The sequence below is a fragment of the Balaenoptera acutorostrata genome, chromosome 14, assembly GCF_949987535.1.
Source record: "Balaenoptera acutorostrata chromosome 14, mBalAcu1.1, whole genome shotgun sequence".
Lineage (NCBI taxonomy): Eukaryota > Metazoa > Chordata > Mammalia > Artiodactyla > Balaenopteridae > Balaenoptera > Balaenoptera acutorostrata.
The window spans coordinates 11,880,319-11,899,709 of record NC_080077.1 but is presented as its reverse complement, the minus strand read 5'-3'; the positions used below and the strand labels follow the sequence as shown (position 1 = coordinate 11,899,709).

General features: G+C 41.4%; 1 protein-coding gene across 1 annotated transcript in view; it reads right to left on the bottom strand.

Annotated features, from left to right (window-relative positions):
* Nucleotides 1-1,120: 1,120 nt before the first annotated feature.
* NOX3 (NADPH oxidase 3) overlaps nucleotides 1,121-19,391 on the bottom strand; it is a 57,808-nt gene continuing 39,537 nt past the window's right edge. The window contains exons 12-14 of the mRNA XM_057528053.1: nucleotides 16,850-16,996; nucleotides 12,212-12,336; nucleotides 1,121-1,247 (exon numbers count right to left, since the gene is read on the bottom strand). Coding sequence (XP_057384036.1) covers nucleotides 1,121-1,247; nucleotides 12,212-12,336; nucleotides 16,850-16,996 — 399 coding nt within the window. The remainder of the gene's footprint in view (nucleotides 1,248-12,211; nucleotides 12,337-16,849; nucleotides 16,997-19,391) is intronic.

Genomic DNA, 19,391 nt, shown 5'->3' with positions numbered 1-19,391 from the left:
GTGAACACTTTGGGGGTAAAACAGTTGCATGGCATGGAAAGACTGGCTCAGTGTGAGTATAAAAAAAAAAAAATCCCAGTATGTTTGTGGGGCAGAAGTTGAGTTGGGGTATAAGTGTCAAGATGATCATAGATCAAAATGTGATAGTAATAAAAAGATTTGTTAAAAGAGAGTGAGAAAGAATGTGGAATCAAGGAAAGAAAGAGAGGCAAACAGAATTTAGTTGCATTGAAAAGCATATGTCACACAAGCTCTAAAAAAAAAAATCACACTTCTAGCCACTACTAGTCATGCTTCGATTAGAACATTATGTCTCATTTTAGTCAACACATTTTAAAAGGATGTGAAGAAATGAAAATGGATTTGAAGAAGGGCAACAAGAATGATTGAAGTGCTAGGGTATATATCCTAGGCTGAAAAGTTAAGAGTTCAGTATTGTTTGGACTAGAAAAGGGATAGGTAAAGGATGATTTTATTATCATTTTCAAGTATAGAAAGGATTTTTGTGAAAGATAACCTCCATTGGTGATTTCTCAGATCTATAGAGGATGAAAAAAGCACAAAGGAGCTTAAGTTTAAAGCAGAAAAGATCAGGTTTGGATACAAGGCAGATGTCTCTGCCATCAGGGAGATGAAATTTGAAATGACTTCTAAAGGAGGCTTCGAGCCAAGCAGCCATGCTGGTCTCCACTTGGACATATTGTTAAGCACGAAAACAAGCTTGGGAAAGATGACCTATATCAGGGCTCAGCAAACTACCTCCTACAGGCCAAATCTGGCCCACCGTTTTTTGGACAGCCCACGAACCAAGAATGACTTTTACATTTTTAAATTGTTGAAAACGAATCAAAAGAAGATTTCATGACAGAAGAAAATACTGTGAAATTTGATTTCGGTGTCCATAAATAAAATTTTGCTGGAACACAGCCATGCCCATTTGTTGAGGTCCTGGGGCTACTTTGGTGCTGGTAATGGCAGAGTTGAGTAGTTGCCACTGAGACCATATGGTCCACGGAATCTGAAATAATTATTACTTGGCCCTTTATGGGAAAAGTTTCCCGACTCTTGACCTATATGATTGTAGCCACTCACACAACATGTGGATTTTTTCCTCCAAAGTCTAGAAGCTTTCTCTGTTATAATGAAAATGAACGCCCCTGGGGTCAGCTGATGAATATAAGCGGCACATTCTTTGAATTATCTTTGAGAGAGCTTTGGGTCCACAGAAGAACACTCCAATGTTACTGCTGCAATAGAGGTAAGACAAGGGGAGAACGTGTTACACAGGGCAAGGCCAGCCAGGAGCCGAGACAGAATGATACAGACAGTGAGTAGCTGCGGTTGTGACTTTATGTATTTGTTTTTCTCCACCCACTTCCTTTTTTCTTAGACTTTTTTCTCCTCCTTTCAGTACCACGTTCTCCCACAGGTTCCCAGAGTCCTGTAATGCCCTGCATCACACAGGTAGGTGAGACCAAGAAGATTGAGGCTGGCAGGGGCCATGAGGGCAGGTGAGGGCGTTTCAATATAGAGGTGATATCGCCTGGAGTTTTGGTCCACCTCTTGGATTGGTGATTAGAATGCAAGCTCCCTGAGAGCAGGCACCTGGTCTGTTTTACTCATCACTGTAATCCTACCGCTCGGAATAGTATCTAGCATACAGTAGACACTCAATACATGTTTGTTGAAGGAGTGAATAAAGGGCTCCGCTCATTATTATCTGCGTGGTCTTGAGTAAGACTCTAAACCTCAATCTCCGCATGATTAAAGCCAAGATAATAACGACTACGTGGTATGTTTTATCCAAAGCAAAATGAGATGATGCATTCCAAAAGGTTTTAAAATTGTTAGTTATTACTATTATTCAACCCTGCCTTTTCATGGTTGATAACATTTACACAAAAGTTCTAGCAACTTAAGTTTATTTCTCCCTTTGGAATTACTTTACTTTTCAAGGAAGGTCAAAAAGAAGAGTTGGAAAGGAAAATCACATTGCTGAGAATGGAGTCACCCCAAAGTTGTCATCTCTAATTATGGCCTTTCAGAAAACAGTGTTGAAGAGGTACTTTTGCATATAGTGACTATCCCAGGGCTGCTCAACTCCCTTGTAAACACAACTGCCAGCTCTCGTTATATATAAACAATAAGTCAGCACCAGGATTCAGGTTGTCTCTGGAAATCGGGAGGGGCCGGTCTCTACAGGGACTTATAGAGACCATGTTTTCCCCTTATCTTGCATTGTACTATTCCTTGTAGTATTTTTGCAATCTCTGGCACAAGCTTAATTAGTTGCTCTAGTCTGGATCAAAAGTTCTCATACTTTGCTGTGCATAAAGTTATCTAGGCAGATTATTAAAACATAGAGTCCCAGGCTCGAATCCAAGGAATGCATTTTTAGCAAGGCCCCTAGGTGACATTAAAGCACATGGCACTATGAGCTACACTTTGAGGAACACTGTCTTCGAGAAATTCCTTGGACTCCGGGACCAGCTCACTACACCACCTTTACCTCCTCAGACCGTTTTTGTTGGGAAATGCCTCTATAGTCTCATTCTTCTTAGCTTGTATATTAATATGATTCCCTGCCATGAATTGAATCCACATTTAATTATGTGTCCCAGGACCATAATATCCATGGTAGAAATTGATGGTTCAATTACATTTCAAACTCTAGCTTCAAAGGAACTTATCAAGTGGATTCATTTGTAAATGACAGTATGTTTAAAATGTATAAGTATTATTTTTAAAGACATCATTCCCATGGCTAAATTTGAGAAAATATTTTTTCAGAAAGTATTGCCCACTGGAAAAATTATGTTTATGACTTAATGAAGCACTTTCAAGGTGTTTATGGAAACATCACGCAACGGTTAAGAGTGCTACTGGTTCCACCACTTCGTTGCTGGGAAACTTAAGGCATGTTAATTCATCTCTTAAAAGCCCCCCTTTCTTTATCTCTCCATGGGGACAGTTCTATGCCAAACTCCTAGTGCCTCTGTGAGGGTTAGACCAGACTTAGCACATGGTGAGCTCTTGGGAACCGTTGTCTTACGTTATGACCCACACGATGTCTGCCCGCTCCACGAGGCTGACCGCAAGATGCGATGTGGGCTGTTGACCCAGCAGTGATTACAGACGTCCTGGATCAGCACGCTTGCGCTGGGTTTTTTGAGTTCTGGACTGCAACATTTTGAATGATACACGGGTCAGGCAAAACGCTTCCCACTGGGGAGTCTGCTGCCCTGAGGCATCCTTGCATCTACATTCAAAGACATTGTTATGGGTGGTGATATTTTTCCATTAGTGTAGGTGTCACCAAAGAGATTGCCCACTGGCCCATTCCCAACAGGCGAAGATCGCCCTTTCGTTTGCAGCCATGGTGACTGTTTGCAGATCGTGAAGATGCTCTTTGATGCTCTGCCTTTAAGACTCCATTTCAAAGGATTCTGATTGCTGGCTGCCAGGTGTACCACTGGTGTCCACAGCAGTTCACAGTCACCCTGCCTCTTGTGACGTTGTGGCTACTACACTACACAGCTTGAGTACACACGTTTCTGTATTTATGTGACTGTCATGGTTATGCAATGACCAAAAAGTCTCACAAAGGCCATTCATCATCTACCTTCCACTAAGGCAGAAGGGCCAGTGGTTCACTAGCTCTCTCTGCATTACTGTCCCCACACATGGCATTCTTTGGCTTGTCTTGCTTCCCCTCCTCGGCGTTTGTGGTTTCAAGTATGGAGCTTTCTCATCACGAAGGCTTACTGTGAAGCATGGAGCTGAGAAGCCCCACAAACTGGTTAAGGCACAGATGCGGCAGCATTTTTTTTTTCTTTTATGAGGCAACGGACAACTGCAACAGAACCCTAATGGTGTTGGTAAAGAAAAAATTCTTCTATAAAGTTTAATTACCCACGATTGCTCAGAATGAAAAAAAGAAAAGATTCTCTCTAAAAGAAGTATAAAAACACAAGGCATTATTCTTCAGTTACAGCCTGCAAGCCGCAGAGTTTGCACACACGGGAGGCACTGGATTAGGGACAACATTAGCGGCATTGGTCAGTCTGGGCTGCTGACTTTCATGGGAAAAGGACAAATTTTACACAAGCTGCAAAGATGGTTAACATTAACAGCATTAGTTTTAGCTCTGATAAACCATAAAGAAAATCCTCCTGTCCCCCTCTTATTTGCTAAATAACTATTGTGCTCTTTTTTTGTGGGCTTGATGCATTTTTCATAACAGTTCAGCGATGCCATGCCTGAAAGGCAGCCGAAATGTCACCTCCCAGGAGATTTCCGCCCAGCAGATATATGGGAGAGTGGGTGTGCTTGGGAGTAATCCCACCATCTTGCTGGCTTCCCAGGTTCTGCTGCCTTGAGCCCTGCTCTCTTTAAATTGTATGTTTGTTTTTCTGTGTTGGCTTTTATGCTTGGTAAATTATAACCCTGTAGGGGCAGACCCTAAACCCCATTTAAAAAAAATCAAATTACTTTATGCCCTGAGTGCATTCTGCAAATAAAATCGATAAACAGAAGCTTCCCATGGATTTATGGAGGCTTAGAAAGAAGACAACAAGAGCTACAAGCTCGGTGTCAGACAATGGACACAACTTCTGGTTAATCTTTCCTAGAGAATGTTTTTCATTAGAAATGCCTCCAAATGATTCAACACATAATTATATTTTGTACAACACCTTCTTTTTCATAACCACAGATGATAATTGTGTTGGCCTTTTTTTTTTTTTAAACCCATCTCCCAATTGATTTGTAGCAGCCTGCTCTACTACTTTCCTCTGCATGCTAATTACTCAGTTGTTGCTTAGGGGCTACAGGCGTCCCTAATGGTGCTTGCTCACGGCTGAGACCCTCCTCTTGCTCTTCCCACCGACTCCATCTTCTTTGGCGAGTCAGCACTCTTGTCCTAGCTTCCTCATCCTTCTTGGGGCCCCTTCACTTGCTGAAGCAGGTTACTGTGCTTGGCTCTGAGGAGCACAGATAAAGTTGCTGCCCTTGAGGATGTCATGGTTAAAGAGGGGAGAGAAATGAAAGCAGTTGACTCGTAGCATTGGATCCCTGGGAATGGTAGAGCCATGTTTCTGCCAGTCTTGTCCCCTCCCCTACTCTGATAAAACACTAAAAAATATACACCTTCACACTGAAATACTTCACACAGAAATATCCAAATATTTTTGCCATATCTAATGATTTGATAGATAATATCACCAAAGAAAATTTGCAGAATAGTGTTAAATCCACCTTGTCCTCACCCACCTCCCTAATCCCACCTACCACAAATGGAATAATGCCAGTAATTCTCGTTGAATCTTCACTTGATTACAACTGGAGGGCTGGATGTCCTCTGGTGCAAAGGTATATTTACGTATGCTAATAATATCCAGTCGTAAGTTTATGGTGGTTTTCTTTTTCTTATGAAGCTATAATTTATTTTGTGTGGGATTTCCACTTAAGTCTATTTCTTTGAATATTCTGAACAATTTAGTCATGTAAGGAATGTTTAGGATATCCTTTTAGATAGGCAGACTTGTGTGCTATAATCAGAATGTTAATTTCTTAAAAATATCATTTGAAAACATTTTGCACATATGCACGTACAAATGAGAATTGGAGGGTGTGCACACAAGCAAATGTGGTTCCAGATGGACACATTTACTCGATTTAGTATAAAGGTATTTTTACATTTCTGAAAACAATGGGTGGTCTAAAATACATTCATGCAGCATGGATTAGAAGCTCCCAGTCTTATGGTAAATTGGCACCTTCCTTCACAGTTGGGTTGGGTTGTGCTGTTCTAACAAATGGTAGTATTCTTCTTTATTTTGTCCTTCCAGAGAAAAGAAACACTTCTACTGAAGTTACGAAAAAAAATGGCCAAACCTTCAAAGTTTTTATGGTAATTAGTTGCATAAAGTTTTATGCCTAAAAGGCATGGTGAGGTTATTAGTAGGTAAGTCAAAAGTGGCAAACTATAAATATTACGTGAAATGTAAGATCGAAGACTGAAGTCATGGAATCATTTTATTCAATTAATTAAAAACAACTGATCTACAAATCCAGAAGGTTGGGTACACGCATAATGTGTGTTTATCAAAAAAGTAGCTAGATGTGATAAAGATATATTTATTTTCATTCTGTCTACCTTCTCGGAAACGATTTCCTGATTTTCTGAACATTTGCCAAAAGCTTGGGAACATATTGAGAACATCTACAAAAAATGAAATATATAACTTCTATTTTTGTATAAGATACACATTTCTAAAGATTAATAAGACATAGGTATCAGTGTATGTACTGTATGTATTTAATTAACCTATTATATTTTAATTAAGACAATAATTTCCATTGTTTTTGTGTTTAGAGTAATTTTCTGTGCTTGTCTAACTTAAGCAATATACAACAATTGTCACATGTGTGTGAGTTTAGCCGTATCAGTAAAAGACTTACTTTTTACATATCCACTTGCTATTTATTGATTTTCTTTTAAAAATATACTTGTGTTTTTGTAATACAGCTGACACAATTATGAAAATTAATTGCACATACAAACAACAGAATATACTTTCCTATTTTCTACTCTTGGTCTTTGATCTCTTTTTAATTTTTTCTTTCCCTTTCCTTATTTGTTTTCATTTTGATGCCCATCAATTTGTTTCTCTATTACTGTTATTATTGCAATGTTCTGCTTCCTTTACAGCATGCACTGTTCTCTTTGATCTGCTTCCCTTCAAGCTTTATTTTTGGTGCTGTTTTTCATGTTCTGTAAAAAAAACATTTTTGCCCCTCTTCCCTTTATTCTTTTGATTCAACTCCTTCTTCTTATAACAAGAACAGGGTCCAGCTTTAAGTGAACAGGTAAATGTTCTTAAAAGAGTAAGCCCTAAGAATCCTTGGCTTCATGCTGATGAGTAGAAATGGTTGACAGCCTATTTCAAAGACCCTCAAGAACAAAGAACGTTTTCTGAGGCCACGAACAAATCCACCAATTCTTTATGGCCCATCTTTGCCAAGAGGTCTGAGCTAATGACAGGACAGACCTGTCTTATAAGAGTAGCCAAGAAGGCTTGGGAGGGAACAAACATCTCCTTGACATAATCAGGGGAAAACATACCGTTTATCTCTTTAATAACCATCTTGAGGAAAACTAATGTGACTTTGTCCTTTGTGCAGAACAATAATTGAATTGTGTGTTTTATTTATATCTGGACAAAGGCCAGGATATTGAAATACTTCTCAATATTAGATTTTCTTTTTTAAAAATTAGATTCTATTGGCATTCTCTTTCTAAGATTTCTTCATTAAAAAGTTCATTAAACATAAATCTTCTTTACACAGCAGAAAACAAAACTTTAAGGAGGACATTTAAAAGGTCTTTTGGAAGAGTAGTGCTAAGCCTTTTACTGGTGACTTGTCTCTTCCCAGGCATCTGGCATTCCATGGGTAAAATGATAACTGATCTTTGCCTACACATGTCTGATGTTAATTACATTGACAGTTGAAGCTATATAACAAGTTGCAGTGTTCTAGAGTCCAAATCTATTACAAATACACTATTTTTAGAATTTGGGGCTAGGGAGTATGATATAGAGGCTTGATTCAGTGACATCCAAATCTTGGGGCCTTCTTCTACTCTGGAAGAGATGAAGTCATCCATTAGGAAGAGAGAGTTTCCACAAGTTTTCAGCTGTGCTGAAAGATTCAACTGGGCTTCAGATACATTTATGTACTACACGTTGATTATGGCTTTTGAAAAGGAATGGAAACACTCCTCACAAGGGCAACGAGAAAAGTGACAGCTACATAGTTTTCCCACCTTCAAACTCTTCTCTGCTCTTCACTCCCTGCAAAATCAGACAGACTCACTTTTCAGCACGCTGCAATATAATTTTGGAGATAGAGTGCGTGCAAACTCAGTTCCCCTCTCGGTCTCTTGATGCTGTGTTTCTGGCTCACACCTTTCTGAGGGAAGGGAGATAGTTAAATGGTTTGGTCTGAAAGCCCTTCCCACTGGGCTGCAAACTTCATGTGTAACACAAATAAACAAATACAGTGTGAGGAGTCAATGAGGGACAATCATAGCAAAGGGCAGTCTCATCTATAAAAACTTAAAAACCAAAATATATGTGTCTGTGCCAAAAGCCTGCAACGTGGGAACATTCACCCCATGATAATTGAAAACTGAGTGTAAAACATTTATCAGATGAATAGATTTTTACTTTTCCAAAAGGAGAAAATACCAATGTGATTGTAACATAGAAGCTTGTAACATTTTGTTAGTTTTTGACCTATAATTTTTAAAGGAAACTGCAGATATAATAATCCAGTCTCTGCCTCTGGATGAGAAGTACCGGATGGGTGTGAGATGAAGGGTGACTTTCGGGGCTCAGAGGAGGCTGGGAGTCTAAGAGCCCAGACTGGATGTTGAGTAAGGAGCACAGAGGAACTGGATTCTGAGCTCCAGAAGCCGGGATGGGTTCAAAGCACCACATTTGGACAGATGGAGGGCGAGAATCGGATTCTAGACCAAATGTCAGCAAGAGTCAAGGCAAGAGGTGAAATGAAGCAGCTGGGTTTCAGGAGTGGTGCCTGCAGAGTCCCAAGGCCACTTGCACAGGGCTTGGCCAGCTCTTATAGGGAAATGTTTAGCTACTGAATATCACGGGGCTTGGCCAGCTCTTATAGGGCATCTGAAGCTGAGCCCGAGGTGAGGAAGAGGTAGTACAGCTGGCCCTTTCGCTCCTTCCCTTAACCCTGAAGCCAAAGATTAAGCTTTTCTTGGCCTTTCCCATTGGAAGTCTTTTATTCTCAGGACAATTCAAGATCAGGAGTAAGTCCCCACAAGCACTCCTTCTGTCTCTTCCCTGGGCTGACACTGGCATGGTGTGGTCAGGGGTTCAGAGCCTCCGCAGTGAACACTGTTTTGGATCCAGGGTTTCTCCCAAAGGCTGCCTGGGCATAGGGTGCAGAAGGGTTGGCTGGGGGCCTCACAGCGCACGACAGTTTAGGTCAGAGTGAATTCACACAAAGGAAGCCCCTGGAATTGGATAGGTTATGAACCTTGGGCAGCCATTTGGTCCCTCCTGCACACCTCCCTCCTCACCAAACCTCCTTCAAATAGCTGGTCCAGGGAAGTCTAACAGATTCAATGACAATTTTTTTTAAAAAAGTAGAATAGTTCTGCCACAAAGAGAATATAAGAAAAAGTATAAAACAGCATTCAAATTGACCAAAAGAGGAATAATATTCACCAGAAAAGTATTCCAGAGAGCAGAAAAATGCTAGGGAACTACAAAAAGTTTAATGAAGCAATAACCTCTGTAAAGGAAGGCCACAAAGCATCAGTGCCAGAACTGGGGGGAAAGATGTGAAGACAACAGGGAAATCACAGAAAATGAGAAATGAGTCAGAAATACCTTAGTAGATTTTTTTTTTTTTACTGTTACTGGTTCAATACTGATAAAATGGATAGAAAATGGGTTCTACAGAAGACCTAAACAACATGATTAATAAAATAGTGATGAGTAATATATATTGAACTCCATAACCTGCAAATAGACAATATAATTCCCTATCCTCCAAACACTGTGGTTCTTGGAACTCTCATCAATCTATATTTCCTTCTTTCTCCATCTCATCTAGTTTCATGGCCCCAAACACAGTTTATATGCTCACACCTCCCAAGCACGTATCTCCAATCTGAACTTCTCCCGTGAACTCCTGACTCATATTCATCTGCCTACTCAACATCCCTGCCTGGATGTATAACAGGCGTCTTAAAGCTAAACATGTTGAGAAACTGGACTTCTGACATCCCGTGCCTGCCAACCACTCCTTACAGCTGTCCTCACCTCGGCTGGTGGGAACTCCATTCTAGCTTGGGCCATGTTTCCCATGCAACCCATTAGCAAGTCATGCTGGCTCTACCTTCAAAAAATATCCAGAATCCAAAGGCTTCTCAGTACCTCCACCGTGGCCCCCCGAATCCAGGCCACCTCCTCACTGGCCTCTCCATTTCCGTCCAAGGCCCCTTACAATCTCGTCTCTTATAGCAGCCAGAGGGATCCAATTAAACATAAAATGGATGGATTATTTCACTCTTCCGCTCAATCCTTCAAGTAGCTTCCCCTCTCAGAGTAAAATCCAAATAAAATGACCTGTACTGTTCCCTAGTTGTCTCTCCTAAACGCCTTCTCCTGCTACTCTTTCATTCAACTGCTGTGTTCCACAACCTCACTGGTCTCTTGGATCATGCCAGGAACAGTGTATCCTGCCTCAGGGCCTTGGCACGTGCTGCCCTTTTGCTCTCTCCCAGTTGTCCACGTGGCACACTCCCTTGCTCCCTCCAGGACTTTCCTCAAATGTGGAAACTATTCTTTAAACAAAGACAGTATTAGGACAGGCTACTTTCAAGATCTGTAGATGATTGGGTTCGAAACAAAGACTGATTTAGGCGATATATAATAACGACAATAACTATTTATATTAGTGCATGGTCCTTTATGAAGCTCTTCAACATACTATACATCTTTAAAATATGAAAATAGCACTGTGGATGCATAGAATCATTCATGTTTTACAGTGAGGCCTTGTCTAAGGTCACATAGCCAGTATCTTCTAGAATCTTCTAGAATCAGCCTTTAGTCCTGCCTTATAGTCCCAGAGCAAATGCTCTTCTTCCTCTACATATAATGATAATAGTAATAGTAATAATTAAAATAATAATACTAATGATAGCAGCTAACATTTACTGAACTCAAAGCACTGTTTTAGGCTCCTTATAAGTATTCTCACATTTAATCCTCACAGAAGCCTAGGAGGTAAACAGTTTTATTATTTGCACTTTAAGGAGATGGGAACTAAGTCAGTGCCAGGCTAAATAACCTGTTCAAGGTAAATTGGTGGTAACGGCAGAGGTAGGATTTACACCCAGGCACTAGGACTCCAGTTCCTGGGTCCTTACTACCACCCCAAATCCCTGCTTGGTTGTAGAGTAGTTTTGTCTGCTTTGCTAGATATGCTAGATACAGTTTACAGTTTGGCATAAATGAGTTCTCCAGTTGAGTAATTAGAGGTCAACTGTGTTCACCCAAGATTTCTTGAAGGCACAGGGAGTTTAAGAAATACCATCTTGGGCTTCCCTGGTGGCGGAGTGGTTAAGAATCTGCCTGCCAGTGCAGGGGACACGGGTTTGATCCCTGGTCCGGGAAGATCTCACATGCTGTGGAGCAACTAAGCCCGTGCACCACAACTACTGAGCCTGTGCTCTAGAGCCCATGAGCCACAACTACTGAGCCTATGCTCTAGAGCCCGCAAGCCACAACTACTGAAGCCCGTGTGCCTAGAGCCCGTGCTCCACAACAAGAGAAGCCACTGCAACGAGAAGCCCACGCACTGCAACGAACAGTAGCCCCCAATACCCGCAACTAGAGAAAGCCTGTGTGCAGCAACGAAGACCCAACACAGCCAAAAATAAATAAATAAATTAATTAAAAAAAAAAAAAAAGTAATACCATCTTATGGACCTGGAGATGATCATACTAAGCGAAGTAAGTCAGAAAGAGAAAGACAAATACCATACGATATCACTTATACATGGAATCTAAAATATGACACAGATGAACATATCTATGAAACAGAAACAGACTCACAGACATAGAGAACAGATGTGTGGTTGCCAAGGGGGAGGGAGGGTGGGGAACGGAAGGACCAGGAGTTCGGGATTAGCAGGTGCAAACTATTATACATAGGATGGATAAACAACAAGGTCCTACTGTACAGCACAGGGAACTATGTTCAATATCCTGTAATAAACCATAATTTAAAAGAATATAAAAAAGAATATATATATGTATAACTGAGACACTTTGCTGTACAGCAGAAATTAACACAACATTGTAAATCAACTATACTTCAATAAAACTTCAGAATAAAGAAATACCATCTTCGATTGGGTTTAAGTGTGAAAAATTTCAATGGAATTGATAATTGTCAGATGTTGTAATCTGCTCAAGCAGAGGTTTGTGGTTCCTGAAATATCCCATGACCACCTTTTCTAAGGTGGATGCTTTATCTCTAAACAAGATGCCCACTGCTGCAGATTAACCGGTTTGTGCGAGAACTTTCCATTCCAGCAGCAATGGAGCCTTTGTCTCTCCACGGAGGCTCCCAACAGGCAGAGGAGAGAGAGCTGCCTTACCTGGGGTGACTGTAGGCTACCTGCCGGAACTCGTGATTCCAGTTCGGTCTTCCATAGAAGGTTTTCTGCCTTAATCCCGTAATCACGTCAGTATTTTCATCCCAGTGTAAAGCTATGTGAAAGGCCTAAAGTAAAAATTGTGGTATCAGATGACATTTGGAGGAAAAAGAAAAGGAACCTCTAATAAATGAAGGATGAAGTAATTATGCTCATTTGTAGATTTAATACACAACTTTTTATAGGAAATTCTTTGTAGTCTACCTTGGGCACTATTGAAACAAAGTGCCTTCTATTTGGTTGATGTGCAGAAACGTGAGCCTGGAAAGAAGATTTTTCTTGAAAGGATGAGAGTAATACAGCAAAAAGGGGTAAAGGAAAGCAAGCACTAAGCTACTTCCTTTTTTTTTTTCTGCCGAATTTCTCAAAAAGTAATCTCTAGCTCTGTCCCCATTCACTTCACAGTAAATCCTGGGGATTTGAGAAGGGCCCTGACAGATTAAAGTGATAGAAAACGCCCAGGGTGAAGCTGGATTTTACGGTGAGATCTGCCTACTGGGGTGAAATGGTCTGTGTCCAGGTTCAAGTGCTGGGAGGATGTTGAGTCTGGCAAGCAGAGAGGTGGCCAGAACTAGCAAGGGGCATGGCTGGAGCCCTGTGGCCAACGGCTTGCCTTCAAATTTCACGAAAGCGCCCAGGCATCAAGTGGTCGATAAATAAGAGCCTGGGGAATAGCCGTGCCTAGTGATGATTTTTTAAGTTGCTATGATTTGTTTCAGCCCATGCTCAACTCTGGTAGGTAAGAAGGATTCTTGCTTCTTACCGCCTGGGATATGTGTCTGCTCTGCTCAGACCCCACCACAGCTCTTGAGCTCGTGGGTTTTTACCCTTTGGTGCTTCATTTGCTCACATCCTCTGACCAGTATGGGTAACAGCCCTGCTGGGCCCAACTCTTACCCCACGATCCTGCTGCAAGACTGGCTTCCCCGGCTGGCCTTCACATCAGTCTAGGAAAGCAGCCAGGGGTAGGGAGGCTGCACCCTAACAGGCAGTAGACGGTGGCAGACTTTGGTGGAGTCTCAGATATCCAGGCTGCAGGAAGTGGGCACCAGGCAAGTCTGAGCCTAGGTAGCAGGGCTACTACAGGAACTGAATTTGGGAAGAGGACTCCAGGCAAGAGAGGGAAAACTGGCAAGAGTGGGGCAGGACCCCCTTCTTAGGCAAGTTTTTCAAAGCACGAAATATGAGACAAGAGTTCAGGGATAAGAACGGAGGTGGTAGTTGAGGACAGAGCCTGGAAAACTGGCGGAAGCCCCATTATCAGAACTGGAACTCAGGGTCAGAGTTGTATTGGCCTCCAGATTAGAATGGCAGTGTTGCATCTCCACAGCCTTTTGCTTAACAGTAGGATGGATTGGTGCTCTAGAGGAAGCTGGTTCCAGCAGTGGGCAGAATAAGAAGGCAGAGACAGTTGACTCCCTTTAGACTAAGTGCCAAATCTAATGACCAACTCAGGCCTTATTTTCCTTGGCTTCTCCACCATGTGGCTGAACATTGCTTCTTCTTGATTCTGTTTGCATTACAAAGTTCTAGTTCTTCTAATTCTCTCTGATTCAAGAAAGGAACAGTAGTTGTTATTTTCTTATCATATTCTCCTGTCTTGATATGTAGCTGCCTTCCCAGTCTCTAGCTCAGCTCTCTGCATCTCTTTCGGAACACTACTCCCCAAAGAGCTTCCATTTTCACAATCCAATTAGCATCATCTACAAAGATGAATTCAAACTTTCTCTCCCAAGCCTTCATCTTCCTGCTTGAGTAGAGTTCTTCATCTCAAACTCCCCAAACATATTTTTATGTAGAATTCTTTTTGTTCCTTCAAATTGACCACCATAGCTCAAAATGAATCATCTCACTTTCCAAATAATTTGTGACTTCAAGTTACTTCCACGTACAACTGTTAAGTGATTTCCATAGGCAGGCAGAGGGCTACGAATGGAGTGGTACAAAGAAGACAGACAGAAGGTCTCTGCTCTGTGAGGCACTGGTCATTGGAGGGAGAGGCAGACCATGTACACAATTTCTATGCCCTGATTCAGACCACCACCCTTCTTTACCAGAGACAGAAGCGAAGTGCTCTGGAGAAGTAAGCACGTTACTCTGGTGAAGCCCCAAGTAATTTTGACTAAGAGAACTGGGGAAGGCCTTAGTGGGGACTGGTCTTGAAAGGATGATTCCATGAAGTAGGCAGCAGGAGGGACAGACAGCATTGAGTGACATGTCAGGGAAAGGAAACAGTATGAGGGGAGATGGAAGCAAGAAAGTCCTTGGTGTGATGGGAGAACATGTGTTGTTCGGTGGCTCTGGTGCCAGGGGAAAATGATGGGAATTCTATAGAACAAGTGGGTTTTGCCGTCAGGTCAGGAGGGGCCTGGAAATATCTGCTAAGAAGTTTGGGCATTATTCAGTAGAAAAAAGAGTTTTTCCCACTTCCGTCCGTGGTACCTTCCAGCTACCAATCACTGATGTTCAAACATTTGGAATTATATTTGCTCCATATTTCTCAGCCCAGTGTTCAATTAATCTCCAAACCCTGTTGATTTGCCCTTCATAATAATAATAATTTGCCCTTTTCCATCTGTCCCTTCTGTTCTTGTCATTCTGCCACTTTGAGGTTGTTGAATTCAGTTTAGCAATTGGCTGTTTCTAAAACAGCCTCTTGATTCCTGACTGACAGCATGTACCAATTATTTTGTCCTGAAATTTAAGCATCTCAAGAATTTCCAACATGTCATGGCAAAAATTTAAGAACATGTCTATTTTAATTTGCTCGTATCCAGAAGAAAAGTATCTCTTACAGCGTACTTTTGGAAGTGGCAGGGATGGGATGGGGTAGAGTTGTGTTGTCACAAAATCAAACAGAGCCTCAGTCTTGCAACTTCCAAGTGATTGGGATTGCCTAGATGGACACTCGGGATCGATTCACTTTAGAAGCAGAAGAGCCAGCACAGGATCAGAAAGCAGAAGACAAAGGCTGTGTTTGTACTTCACCAAGTGGATCATTAGTCAAAAATCCCATTTGAATAAGAAAAAAGTGTTTGTTTGGAAAATATAATTAACATTATTTAATTCATGAAGATGTTTCGAGCCTAATTCCCAGGAAACCTCTATTTCAGAGTATCCCAGAGGAATAAATATGTAAGGCTGACTGCAAATAAGACCCTAAAAAATTGTTTAGCTACTGAATTTCAAGCAAAGTCTTATTCATTTGCAGAAGCACAGAGTCAAATTACAGTGATGTTCTATAGGGCCAATTTGTGTGTGTGTGTGTGTGTGTGTGTGTGTGTGTGTAAGAGACAGAGAGAGAGAGAGGCTCTCAGGAGTGCATTCATTTGTAAATTTAGTAACTAATGCAAATCTCTGGCTCAAACACACTTTCCTTAAATATCTATAGTAGCTGTCACAGAAGTGCTGATTAGGACATAAATGTCATAATCTAGTAATCACTTCATTGTTACCTTCCATATTTGAGGAGTTAGAAAAGATTGGAAATGTAATAGTTATCATTCAATACTATCAACACTGAAATAGTACCATAGTGCAATATTTTGATATGCATTATTTTTGGTAAACTCAACCTTAATATGTCATTAATACATATTAATGGACACAGCAGAACACCTGCCCCAACAGAAGATCATTTTGATCTTAGGTGAATAAACATACGTGCACACAATTTTTAAGAATGCCTTAAGAAAAATAAATCTCTAGATAAATCATGTATTCATAATAATTATTTTTTGTAGGAACTCACATGGTTTACAATACAAAATGCTGAATGTCAACACCTGTCAGTTTTTTCTGTTTAACTCTGAACAGCTCAAAACATAGAATTAGAACCAATTCGGAACTCAACGAGACAATATAGCCAATCCATAATGTTTGCTTGATGTTACTAAATTTCAAATGCAGCTTTTAAAAATATTTATTTATTTTATTTATTTTTTATTTTTGGCTGCATTGGGTCTTCATTGCAGGGTGTGGGCTTTCTCAGTTGCAGTGAGCGGGGGCTACTCTTCATTGCAGTGTGCGGGCTTCTCATTGTGGTGGCTTCTCTTGTTGCGGAGCACGGGCTCTAGGCACGCGGACTCAGTAGCTGTGGCACACAGGCTCAGTAGTTGTGGCTCACAGGCTCTAGAGCACAGGCTCAGTAATTGTGGCACACGGGCTTAGTTGCTCCGTGGCATGTGGGATCTTCCCGGACCGGGTCTCAAACACGTGTCCCCTGCATTGGCAGGCGGATTCTCAACCACTGCGCCACCAGGGAAGCCCCAAATGCAACTTTTAATGACATAATTTTTCTTGGATTTCCAAACTTGGGGTTTTCTCCCTTTAACCAACCCCTTTTTTCCAATCTTCTTTTCTATTCCTCAGCAAATTAACTGTAGCTTTTATTGCTACCATTTGAATAGCTCTTTCTTATCTGGTTTTATTTTATTCTCTTTTTCTTTTAAAGAACATAAAAATAATACTTTCATGCTGCTAGATAACCGTGTAGATCATTATTGAAATTATTCCTCTTCTCTTTGCTCTATCATGAGACAAGTTAGATAATATTGCTCATTCTCAAAGTCTTATCTGTACCTGATTTTCATCCCAGCCAGTAAGAAATATATGATAACTCAGGAAGTGAGTTTTCCCTTGCTCACTCATCCTTGTTTCCAGCGAGAGTAAGAGATCGGCAAACCACTCAAAGGCTCCTGGATCTCGGCAAATCCAGTAGAAATACACCTGGCAAGAGAGAAGGCAAGAAAACAGATCTGTCCCTCTTTTCATAATGTGCTGATAATCGCAGACTACTTTATCTCCATTAAATTATTTGAGCCCAAATGGGCACTTCTGCAAAATAACACGCTTCTCTCTGCCAGTGAACAAATAGTCACACTGTGATTTCTTTTGAAAAAATTCACATTGTGTTTGAAAAGGCCCAGAATGAATTCAGAGTCAGGAGCCTGTGGGCTGTTGCCAGTTTCTCTGGATGAGGATCAATTTACCCCATTCCTGGCTGTGCTTCTTCTGAATGAGGTTAATAATCATAACTAGCTGTGCCTTTCACTCTTCCCAAAGGGGGATAAACTGTTAGACCAACGCCCTTCATCTTCACTTATGACCTAAGCTCTGGATTTGAACCTTCTCCAGAGACCCAAAGGATTGTTCACTAATCCACTTCACCAGCCATGACCTCCGGAGGGTGGAGATTATGGTAATTGCAGAATCAAGCCACACAAGCCAGAAGTTTCCCATCAGCCAGACATATCAGTGTCCAAGGAAGCTGGTGGGTGGTGGCAGAGGTTGTGTGTCAACTGCTATAATGAATTTACATTGAGGAACATTTCTTTTTTCTTTCTTTTCTTTTCTTTTTTTTCTTTAACTCTCTGTGTTTAGCAAATGGCATGTGATGAGTAGTAGTTTGGGTTTGCTAAAATAAAGGCTTAGATTTTGTGCTTTGAGTTTCAGATAATTGTATCTAGAAGAAACCATGGGAGATAGATCTATTAATTCTCCTATTTTTCTCACACTCCTACCCCCTACAGCCCCCTGCTCTTTCCTGCACCCCCTCCCAAAAGAGATGCTGGTTAACCAGATAGAGGAGGGGGCCGACCTTGATCTCCACCAGGAAATATCGTCTCCAATAGCCAGTGTTCTCACCCTCCCCTCCCCCGCCAGGCTGCAAGCTCACCATCATCATATAATGAAATTTACAGGCGAGATTTAATTAACAGATCATATTCATGAGGAAAAAGAAATCACAGAACGTGTTTCAAGGCTACGTATCTTGCCTATTCTCTCCAGGTTTGTGCAGGAATTTATGAAATTAATACTGAAGAAGAACAAAAGCTTAGAGCCTACATATTTGTTGGACAGTTGCTGCTTGGAAGGGTTCTTGGAATATTAATCTCAGGACTAATAATAATCCCTAGGTATCTTAGCTCCCCTACCCCGAAAGGAGCTTTTTCTCAGCTGTAAAACGGAGTCAGTGGTTCCCTCCTGATGATCGTGTTCAGCCTTGTTGATTCACAGAATTGAATTGAATGTACTGAACATACTGAATGCTCACTCTGTGTCAAGACTGTTTTCAGCTCTGGAACTAGAAGAGCAAACAAAGGAGACAAAAATTCCCTGTCTTCATGGCGTCTGCATTTTAGAGGGAGAAGAAAGATGATAAATTAACAACTAAAATATATATAACCCTATGTCAGAGGGTGATTGGTACTCTGAAAAAAAAAAAAAAAAAAAAAAGGCAGACTGCAAAGTCCTGCAATATTGAGTCAAATGGACCAGGAAAGAGGGATATTGAATCCAAGACGTGGAGAGAGTTGAATGGTTAGGGGAGAGGCCCGGGGTGGGAGCTGTCAGAGAGGAGCCAGGAGCTGGTGGAGGGGACTAGGGGGTGGTGGGCAGCGAGAGGTGAGGTCTGAGGGGAAGGCGGGGAGGTGCAGATGGGGGCTGTGAGGCCATCCTGACTTTAACTCTGAGTGAGGTGGGGAGACACTGCAGGGTGCCCAGCAGGGGAATGATGTCATCTGAGGAAGGATCCTGGACCGACCATTCTGGCAGCATTTTTATAGACTGGGCGGTGAATCGGGGAGGGGTAGGGGAAGGAAGGAAGAATGGAGGCCAGAGGCTGATTTTATATCCTATGTAGGTGATGAATACTGCTATCCTCTTTCTTTCCACCTTGTATAGTGCCTCATTTAAATTACTCTTTCAAACTCTTAGCCCTGCCTTTAACTCGCTTTGCTCCCTGTGGAAATAAAAACCAACTAACTGAATTTAATGCCCTTCTCACCTATGCTCCTCCCCCCACTTCCTGCCCCTAGTAGCTTGTTTGATCTAAGAATATTAATGGTGCATTTGGTATAAAACAAACATCAATGACTTATTTTCTATTATTTTCACTCTTTAAGAAACATGCTAAAAATACATTCATCTGAAACAACAAACCAAAAAATCGTGTTTTTAAAAAAACCTGTCAATTTCCAATCCAGTCCCAATCACCCTTACTTGAAAAACAATCACATCTTAGCTTCCTCCACTTACTGACCCTTATTCTTTCGAACAGAAATCATTCCTGTCCTTACTTTCCTGTGGCTTAGCTGTGTGTCAGTGTTCTGAGGGTTCGCCA